The sequence below is a fragment of the Psittacula echo genome (assembly GCF_963264785.1).
Source record: "Psittacula echo genome assembly, chromosome: 15".
Classification (NCBI taxonomy): Eukaryota; Metazoa; Chordata; class Aves; order Psittaciformes; family Psittacidae; genus Psittacula; species Psittacula echo.
The window spans coordinates 6,134,216-6,144,717 of NC_137751.1; the positions used below are offsets into that span (position 1 = coordinate 6,134,216).

The 10,502-nt window shown below is 65.6% G+C and overlaps 1 protein-coding gene across 1 annotated transcript; it reads left to right on the forward strand.

Moving 5' to 3' along the window:
• Positions 1-6,314: 6,314 nt before the first annotated feature.
• On the forward strand, positions 6,315-9,032 carry HIC1 (HIC ZBTB transcriptional repressor 1; the record flags this gene model as incomplete). Its single annotated transcript, XM_080629988.1, has 2 exons — positions 6,315-6,366; positions 7,087-9,032. The coding sequence occupies 2 exons, from the start codon at positions 6,315-6,317 to the stop codon at positions 9,030-9,032; spliced, it is 1,998 nt and encodes a 665-aa protein (XP_080486114.1).
• Positions 9,033-10,502: the final 1,470 nt, after the last annotated feature.

Here is a 10,502-nt window from a genome sequence, read left to right on the forward strand (position 1 = left end):
CGGGCAGGGGGCCGGGAGGCACCGGGACCACCGAGACCCCCCCCCCCCCCCTTACCCGGTTCCCCCTCTGGATCCATTCGGTCCCCCCGGCCCCCGGCTCCTCGAGGTGCTCAGCATCCAGCATCCCACATCCCCGTTCCACCTGCACCAGGCTCGGGGCCGTGCACCCATCGAGGCACAAGCAGAGGGTCCCATCACACCGAGGGCTGCGCTGTGGGACAGCCCCTGCTCCAGACCTTGAGGGGTCCAACCGGGCACCCAAAAGAGCCCAGAACACCCACTGCCACCTGATCACTGCACTGTGCTGGAGCGTGGCCCCATCCTGGCCTTGTGGGGTGACCGTGGGGCTGGTGACATGGAGTTGCTCGAGACCCCCATCATGGGAAGGGGTTGCACAAGTCCTCAGGAGTCCCCACACTCAGGTACTAGCATGGGGGTGCCCCCGTGTACCCCCATCCATGGCAATGTCCTGGTCAGCACCTCCAGCCTGCCCCCGGGAAGAATCCCCATCCCTCCAGTGCCACCAGCACCCATGGGTGCCAGCCCAGTGTCCTGCAGGGGGATGGAACAGCACAAAGTGGTAGTGGGGGGGGGGGGTTGAGTTTAGAGTATCGGGGGAAGGCACCCCATTGCTGCACCGTTCTGCCTTGTCCCCCTCTGGCCCTCACAATGGGGTCTGAGCAGGGGCTGAGACCCCCAAGTCCATCGTTGTCCCAGAGCCAAATGGGTTGTGGGTTCTTGGCTGAGTGAATTCTGCCCTCCCCATCATCCCAAGTACCAGCCCCCCTCAAATAGGGGGCATCCAGGGGGACATGGGGGCATCCTTTCCCCCCTCCTTATGCATCCATCCACACACCCCCTCCCCAATTCCTGCCGGAGCCGTCTGACCTCACTCTGCTCTGGAGAAGCATCATAGCGGTCTCCACAGCAACAGCGGCGTTGTCATTGACAGCAGCATCCGCGCCCGCCAGCATCCGCCGCTGCGCAAGGCCGCACGCTGCTATGGGGACCCAGGCCACGACCACCCCCCCCCCTTTCCCATACATTCACCCCCAAATACCTACAGAGCGAATCAAGGAATGACCCCCCCCACAAACCCCCATCAGCATCCTTTATCCTCCATCACCTTAGTGTGCTTTCCCCCTTAGAACCCCCCCAAAACTCCATAAACCCCCCATGAAGGGGATATTAGGGGGTGTCCCCCTTTCCCCCCCCCCCCATCGTATGCCCGTCGGGGTTCTCCGTTTGAGAAGGGGATGGAGGGGATGGGGTGTGCGTTGCCGCAGCGCTCCCAGCCGCAACCGTGACTCAGCCCCGGGATTAGTCAGCAACTGGGGCCGGCCCACCCGCAACCGGCTGCGTAGCTCCGCTGTTGTGTCCTCCCCGTCCGAAGCCGCTTTATTCCCCCTCCATCTCGTCCCGGTACCCCCGACGCGCGCGTCGGGGGTACCGGGACGAGATGGAGGGGGAATAAAGCGGCCCCTTCGGGGGGTGATGGAGAAAGAGGGGGGGGACATCCCGGAGAGCGGCCCGTTGCTGCCATCTCGTGGGCTTTCCACTCGTGACTGGATAATGAAGGGAGTCCCATTCCCTCGGGAATATCGGCTGGATGCGTGTTCTTGTTTGGGTGAGCATCACTGGCAAAAGGAAGGGGGGTTGCAGCATCCCAATGAGCATCACTTGGAAGAGCATCACATCGTCCCGTCAAGCATCACACCATAGGGATAAGATACTCACCTGCCTGTCAGCTTGTAGGGAAGGGGTCCCTTCACCCCATCAGGTATTATCCCACAAGGAAAGGGTCCCACCACCCCATCAGACAGCACCCCACAAGAAAAGGGGCCCACTGCTCCATTAAACATCACCTGGCAGGGATGGGTGTCCCTGTTTGACTGAGCATCACCCCAAAAGGAAGGGGTCCCATCAGGTATCACCCCTTAAGGGAGGGATCCCATTGCCCCATGAAGTATTATCCCATAGAGAAAAGGTCTCATCACCTCTCCCCCCTCCAAATATCGCCCCACTGGAAGTGTTCCTCACTCAATTTGAGTATTGTCCCACAACAGGGGTCAATTGACCCACACGGAAGGGGTCTCATCACTCCATCAGACAGCACCCCACAGGGAAGGGGTCCCATTGCTCCATGAAACATCACCTTGCAGGGGTGGGTGCCCTCATTTGACTGCCCACAAGGAAGGGATCCCATTGCCTCATGAAGCATTATCCCTTAGAGAAAGGGATCTCATCACCTCTCTTTCCCCCTCCCCAAGTATGGAAGTGTTCCCCAAGCAATTTGAGCATCATTCCACAAGGAAGGGGTCTCACTGCCCCGTGATCCATCACTCATAAGGGAAGAGGTCCCATCATCCCACCAAGCACCACCCCACAGTGATGGGATCCTCACCTGCCTGCGCGTCACCCAGCAGGGAAGGGGTCCCCTCACCCCATCAGGTATCACCCCATGGGAAAGGGGGTTCCATTGCCCCCTCCAGCTGACAGAGACCTTGTTAAGTGCAACAAGGAGAAGTTCAAAGCCGTAGGGATCAGGACATCCCAGAGGCCACAGCAAAGACCCCAGAGCTTCTGGTGACCATGAGCCAGCAACGGGCCCTTTGGGGTAAAGGAGGTAAATGGTGCTCTGGGCTGCATCAGGAGGGTGAGGATGAGGATGAGGATCTCAGCTCAGCGCTGGGGAGGCCGCTCCTGGGTCCCCAGTACAAGAGGTGTGGACAGACCGGAGAGAGCCCAGTGAAGGAGCACAATGAAGATCAAAGGACTGGAGCATCTCTCCTATGGGTGAGCTGGGGCTGCTCGGCCTGGAGAAGGCTCAGGGCACTGGGTCACCGTACGTACATCCTGGAGGGAGGGTGCAGGGGGATGGAGCCAGGCTCAGCTCAGTGGTGCCCAGTGCCAGGATGAGTGGCAATGGGCACAGGTTAACCCATGGAGCTCCTCACTGACCAGCACCTAGCATCTTTCCCTGTGAAGGGTGCACTGGCAGAGGCTGTCCAGGGCAGTGGTGAAGTCACCATCCTCGGGGATAGCCAAAAGGGGTCTGGGCAAGGTCCTGGGCAGCTTTAGCTGAGGATTGGGTGATAACTCCTGAGGTCCTCAACCTCAATCACTGTGTGAGTCTGTGCACCTGAACAGCCCCTCACAAGAAAGGGCCCCAGCACCCCATGAAATATCACCCTGTGGGGAAGGTACCTTTGTCCAACCGAGCATTTCCGCTCTCCCCAGGGTGCCCATTGGGCTCCCATTGCCCCACCAAGCATCACTCTACAGGAGCATGGCCCCCATTCACCTGAGCATCACCTCAAAGGAATGGGTCCCCTTGCCCCCCCAGTGGCATCCACTGCAGCCTGGCTGGTGGGGGGGCTGTGGCATGCCAAGAGGGGGGTCTACCCTTCCCATCACCTCACAGGGATCCTCGCATTTGGGGGGCACCCCAGCAGTGTCCTGTGTCTCAAACCAGCTTTAAGCAGGCAGGGCTCAGTGTGAGCATCCCACGAGCAGGGTGGGCATCACCCATTCACCTCCAGCTCAGCGCTGTCACGAGTTGCACGGCCTCAGCCCAGCAGTGCAGGCAGAGGGGACACAGGGGCCGCGGTGCTGGGGCCGGGGGGCTTCCATAGCCCAGCTCCATCGGGAGAATGAAGTGTGAGCAGCCAGCGGGGGCTGAGGCTGCCGGCGGTGCCGGATGCGGCCCGGCTGGCCAACGCGCCGTAATGGAAGACATGTGTGTGGGCTTTGGGGAGAGGCTGCGCTGGGAAACAGGGCCCTGCAGAGACCGGGGGGCTGTATCCTGTCCAAGAGCCCAGGTCCCACATGAAGCCAGGCATGCGAACGCGATCCAAACCACAGCTGGATTTGAACCGAATCTCCCAGCATCTGGGCTAATTTGCTGCAACTTTGATTGATCGTGGGGAGGGGGCACGGGCGGGAGACGCTCCAGCTCAGACCTCCCAACAGAGCCAATGACTTAACCAGAGCTGGTTCCAATCTGCTCAGCACATTGAGGCGAAAATGCCCCCTTTTTTTCCCTGTGCGTTCCCATTCCCTGCCCACGGCCCCGCAGCTCGGCCATTCCTGTCCCTCAGGGCTGAGCGTGAGCCACAGGTCATAGAATCAAGGAATCCCGGAATGGAATGGGACCTTAGAGCTCATCCAGCTCCAACCCCCTGCCACAGGGACACCTTCACTAGACCGGGCTGCTCCAAGCCCCATCCAACCTCATCCATGGGGACCCCCAGCAGCTTTTGGGTTGGGATCCCCCCACATGGTGGGAATGGGGATATCAATTGCTCCACCCCCCCTCCACCTGCCCCAGTGCCCTGCGGGCACCCATCCACCCCTGCTCTGCTGGGAGAGGCCGGGAATGGGGGAATCGCTGCCAAAATGGGTGGAAAAGGTGAAGGTTTTTCCATTCCCCCCCTCTCACACACACCTTGGTGGCTGCCCCAAGGGCTCGGCGTCACTCAGCAGGTAGCTGGGGCAGGCGGGGGTCCCGGCCGGCCCCGGGGGGAGCAGCTGTCTGGGAGCCGCTCGCTGCAGTGATTTATGCAGCTCAGCCCCATAAATTACCGGGACGGAGCCCGCGGGAGCCATCGCTCACAGCGACGTCCAGAGCTCGCTGCCAGAACCTGAAACACTTCCAGCCGTTAATTGAGGGGGGGGGGGGGAAACAGGGAAAACGATAAAGGGAGGGGAGGAAATGAGTGCCCGGGGAGTTGGGATTAAACCATGGCTCTGTAATGAGGGTCGCCCACGTCCCGCTCCCAGGATCCCGATGCTTCCTGTAGGCATGAGCCAAAGATGGGGAGCAGGGAGGGGGATTTCTGAGTGGTGCCCACGGGCAGTGTCAGCCTGTGCTGGTCCACAGGGTGATGTCCCATGGTGAGCTGGGTCCAATGGGAATGTGAGGATGAGTTCCAGATGAGGGATGCTGAGCAGGGATGCGGCTACCGCCACCCCCATGCCAGCACCCATCCTCTCCTTCGTTCAGGGCTGGCCAAATCCTGTCCCAGGGGCTGGGATCTCACTCAGTGAAGGACCGGGGTTAGGGGGTGAAACCCCACAGCACCCGGGTTGTCCCCAATGCTCGGGGTGCCCCGCTCAGGCCGGGGGGTGCCGGCGGGGACCCCCCCATAGTGAGCAGCCGGCCCGGAGGTGCCCTTCTCGCTGCTTTGCTGTTGTGCAAGCGGCTGCGGCCGTGAGAAAGGAGAAGTGAAAGCGCGAAGCAGCGAGACGCGGCTCCCCCTGCGCCACGGGAGGGACCCGAGGCTGCACCCCCCGGCCCAGCAGCTTCTTAAGGGATGGAAACGTGGTGCTCCCCCCGCCCCTTCTCCTCCTCCTCCTCCCCATCCTAAACCACCGCAAGCCCCCGGCCCACCCTGAGCCGTCACCGCACATCTGGGCGCCAGCGCTGAGCCCCCCCGCCTCGCTTTGTGCCTTCCCCACCAGCAGCAAATTAGGGCCGGCTGCTCCCCCCCAGCCTAAATACCCCTTCCCCACATCGCTTGCACCCATTGGGGTCCCCTCTCAGCACCCTATGGGCCAGCACCAAGCCCCATGCAGTGAACGCAGCAGCCGGACCCTCGCAGGACCCTTCCCCACCGCCCGTCCCGTCGGGTCCCACCGCGCACCTGCGCAGGGAGGAGCCGCCTCCGGTAACGGGCGGCGGTGGAGCGCACCGGAGCCGCTAGATGGCGCCCTGCGAGCGGTACCGACGGGGCGGGATGGGAGGGGGGGGCATGCACAAGAGCATTTACCCGGAGCCACCGAGTGGGGCCGGGAGCCCTCGGGGAGCCCCGGCGGGGCGGGAGCTCGGTGGCTGCGGGCAAAGGCCGATGTCCAGGGGATGGAGACCCCCGAGGGGGCGGCGGGGTCGGGGCGGGAAGAGACCGGGATTGGAGGGGGGGGGAATCGGATTCGCAGAAGGAGGAGGAGACCGGGATGGGGAGGGAGGGGAGGGAGGGAGGGAGGGAAGGGGGGGCCCGGCTTGTCGGTGCCCCGCCCGGGGATGGGAGGAGGAAAACCTCCCGCCGTCCCTTTAACAGCCAGCGGCGCTGCTCGGAGTTCAGGCCGGGGTCAGGGGGAGTTCGCAGCCCGGGTTTCACCTCCGAGCTGGCGGCGTCGGGAACCCCGAGGAACCGCTGCTGCTTCTTCCACCGCCACCTCCTCCTCCTCCTCTTCCTCCTCCTCCCGTTCCGTAGGACCGGCCGGGAGCGCGGGGTATGGAGGAACAGCAGCAGCAGAAGAGGAGGAGGGTGGAGGGGAACAGCAACCGGCGGCGGCCCCCCCGGGGCTGAGCCATGAGAGTTCACCGAGACCTCGGCTGGTTGGCGGAGGCCACCGGGCGCCCAGGTAAAGGGGAAAGGGGGGGGCACCAAGAGAACCATTAAAGACAGAGGCAGAAACACCCCGAAACGCAGCTCCGCGGGCGCTTGGCTTTGCCCACCTGGGCGGGGGGGGGGCCCGGCACCGGACCGGAGGCGGGGAGGGGAGGTCCCGAGGTGAGCGGGGGGGGTGTGGAGGGGAGAGGAAACGGGGGCGGGGGGCTCCGGTGGGGGGGGCACCACCGGGCGCCTCCCGGGACCGGGGCGCATAAGAGGCGGGAGGCGCGGCGGGGAGGAACGCGGGGCAGCGGCGCTGCGCAGGTAACGGCGGGCGGCGGCCCCGGGGGGGCGGGCGGAGGGGCAGGGGTCGGGGGGCAGCGGTGCGGTCCGCAGGTGGTCGCGGGGGTGCCGGGCGCTGGCGGGGCCGGGGCGCGGCGCTGGCGGAGCCGCGGGTGATGTCACTTTCTCCGAAAGCCTCCGGGGGTTTTCACCCCCCTCCCGTTCCCCCCCCCCCCTTCCCCGGCCCGTTCCGAATCGAGCCCCCATATAAGCGGTGGCACCGGCCGAGCGGCGGCACAGAGCGGCCCGGGCGCAGCAGCGTGCGGGGCTGAGCCCCCGAGCCTCCCCTTCCAGCTCCCCGCGCACACACACATGGGTTGAGCCCCCCGACGTGAGGGTCAAACCCACACCCCCCCCCCCCCAACTCCAGGTCCGTGCCGGCGCTGACGGACGGGGCGGTGTGTTGCAGGGCGGCGGGCGAGGAGCGGGATGCTGGACGCCATGGAGGTGCCGAGCCACTCGCGGCAGCTGCTGCTGCAGCTGAACACGCAGCGCACCAAAGGCTTCCTGTGCGACGTGATCATCGTGGTGCAGAACGCGCTCTTCCGCGCGCACAAGAACATCCTGGCGGCCAGCAGCGCCTACCTCAAGTCGCTGGTGGTGCACGACAACCTGCTCAACCTGGACCACGAGATGGTGAGCCCCGGCATCTTCCGCCTCATCCTCGACTTCATCTACACCGGCCGCTTGGCTGAGTGCGAGCCGGGCGGCGAGCAGAGCCTGGGCGCTGTGCTGGCCGCCGCCAGCTACCTCCAGATCCCCGGCTTGGTGGCCCTGTGCAAGAAGAAGCTGAAGCGCAGCGGCAAGTATTGCCACTTACGCGGGGGTTACGCGCCCTACAAGCTGGGCCGGGGGCTGCGCGCCGCCACGCCGGTCATCCAGGCCTGCTACTCGGGAACGCCGCGGCCCGTGGACCTGCCGCCCGTGGAGCCGTCGGCGCCGCTCAACACACAGTGCGGGGAGCTGTACGCCTCGGCCGCCCAAGGCACCCCGCTGCACCCCCACGGGCTGTGCCCGCCCGAGCGCCACTGCTCCCCGCCCTGCGGCCTCGACCTCTCCAAGAAGAGCCCCACCGGATCCTCTGCCCAGCTCCTGCCCACCGACCGCCTGCTGCCCGCAGAGCCCCGCGAGCCCTCGCTGCCCCCCCGGCACGACAGCCCCCCCGTCAGCGCCGGCCTCTTGGGGGGCCACGCCGCTGCCTACAAGGACTCCCCGCCGGGGGGGGAGCCCGGGGGGCACCCGCACGCCCCGGACCCGTTCCGCAGCACGCCGCCCTGCGCCGAGCCCCCGCTGCCCCGCGCCGACGGGCGCGAGCTGATGTACCGCTGGATGAAGCACGAGCCCCTCGGCCCCTACTTGGATGAAGGGGAGGCGGAGAAGGAGCTGGAGCGGGAGGAAAAGGCCGAGTCCCCGCCTGCGGCGCCGCAGCCTCGTTACCCCAGCGTGGAGAGCAACGACCTGGAGCCTGACAACAGCACGAGCGAGGAGACGGGCAGCAGCGAGGGCCCCTCGCCCGGGGACGCGCTGGAACGCTACTGCAACCACCTGGGCTATGAGCCGGAGAGCCTGGGCGACAACCTGTACGTCTGCATCCCCTGCGGCAAGGGCTTCCCCAGCTCCGAGCAGCTCAACGCGCACGTGGAGGCCCACAACGAAGAGGAGCTGTACCACAAGGCAGCGGCCGAGCAGGCTGTGCCCTTCCTGGACAAGGGCGGCCCGGGTCTGGGGGACATCCTGCGTCCCTACCGCTGCTCGTCCTGCGACAAGTCCTACAAGGACCCGGCCACGCTGCGGCAGCACGAGAAGACGCACTGGCTGACGCGCCCCTACCCCTGCACCATCTGCGGCAAGAAGTTCACGCAGCGCGGCACCATGACCCGCCACATGCGCAGCCACCTCGGCCTCAAGCCCTTCGCCTGCGACGCCTGCGGGATGCGCTTCACCCGGCAGTACCGGCTGACCGAGCACATGCGCATCCACTCGGGAGAGAAGCCCTACGAGTGCCAGGTGTGCGGTGGGAAGTTCGCTCAGCAGCGCAACCTCATCAGCCACATGAAGATGCACGCGGCCGGCCCCGACGGCAAAGCCAAGCTGGACTTCCCCGACAGCGTCTACGCCATGGCCCGCCTCACCGCCGACCAGCTGGGGCTCAAGCAGGAGAAGGCGGCCGAGCTCCTCTCCCACACCTCGCACTTCCTCAGCGACCCCAAGGCCATGGAGAGCCTCTACCCGTTGGCCAAGTTCACAGCGGAGCACCTGGGGCTGAGCCAGGACAAGGCGGCCGAGGTGCTGGTGCAGGCTCCGCACCTCCACGCCGAGGCCGCCCGGACCATAGATCGATACTCGCCGCCCTAGCGCCGGTGCGGCCGGGGGGTGAGGAGGGCTCTGGGGTCCCCTCGCTGCCCCGCGTGGAGACGGGGACGGGAGGCGATGGGTGCTCGTCCCCCCCGGCGCTGCCGATGGCCCCCGGAGAACTGGCTCGAAGCGGAGGGTCCCCTGGGAGCCGCGTCGGGAATTCAGGGACTGACCTCGTGGTGCGGCTCCCTCCTTGGCGCTGCTGGGAGCGAAGCAGGAGCCGTGAGGCTGTGGAGGACATGAGCCCGCTCCTTACCTCAGGGCCACCCCGGGCGAAGGGGGACGCTGGTGGTGGCTGCCCCCATCAGCCCGGCTCTGCCGCAGCGGGACCCGGACTGTGCCCGTGAGTAGTTGATCCGTCACTGCCGGCAGCCTTCCCGATGGGAATGGTGAGCGTGGGGTTGTGCCTTCCAAACCCCCCCTCCATGGCCATGCTGGGAGCACGGGGACAGCCGGACAGAGGGGGACGGTGCTGGGGGTGCATGGGGGGGACGGTGGCCGAGGCTGGGGGGTGGCCGGGGTACCCTCACCGGAGCAAGCACTGAGCTCCCGGCCTGATCCCGGCCTGATCCCAGCGGCCCCCCCTGGTGTTTTCGGGAGCTGGGGCAGGGCCTGTCACAGACTGAGCCCCTGGGCACTGCCCCAGCCATCAGGGATGCTCGGGGGGGTCGGCGGCTTCGCCCTCGCCTCAAATCCTCTCTTTTATCATTATTATTTGCCAAAGATGCCCATCCCCAGCGTGGCCGGGCTGGGCCGGGGGGGGGGCACGACAAAGACAAAGCGGTCTGGTTTGTCAGCTATGGGGCCGGGGGGGGCGTGGGGCTGCAGTGACCTGGGACCCCCCAGTCCCACCTCCTGCTCGGTGTGGGCAAAGCTCCCTCAGCCCGGCCCGGGGCCCTGACCCCTCTGCCTGGGGCTAATGTGAAGCTTCTCCTCTCCTCTCCTTTGCACACGAGGCCCCCGTGGGGGGGGGACTGTCCCCGAGGCCTCGCAGCCACTGTGCCTTAGCCCGAGCTGGTCACTCCTGCCCAGGGTCCCCTCCTGTCCCTTCCTTGGGGTCCCCAGGGCTGGCAGCACCCAAAGCACAGCTGGCAGCCGCCGGCCCCCCCTGTATCACGTCCAGTTTGTACATGGGCTCCTTGCCCCTCTTTTTTTAATATAGTCGAAACCAAATGAGCAATAAAGTGACATTAAACGTGCGTGGCCTCATCCTTCTCTGGTGGGGAACCTTGCTCGGTGCTGAGAGGTGATAACGGGAGAGGCCAGGCTGTGTTGGGTGGGTGCAGAGATGCCCAGAGGGGAGGTGAGGGGCTTTGCCGTGTGTACGGTCTGCCTTGGTTGAGGGGAGCAGCGGATGAAGGTGGGATAGAGCCGTGGTTACCCTTGGGAGCACAAACGTGTCCTTCCAGTGCCACCCCTGCTCCAACTCCAACCGCACCTCCCCTGCTGATGGCAAAGGAGAGGCCGCGC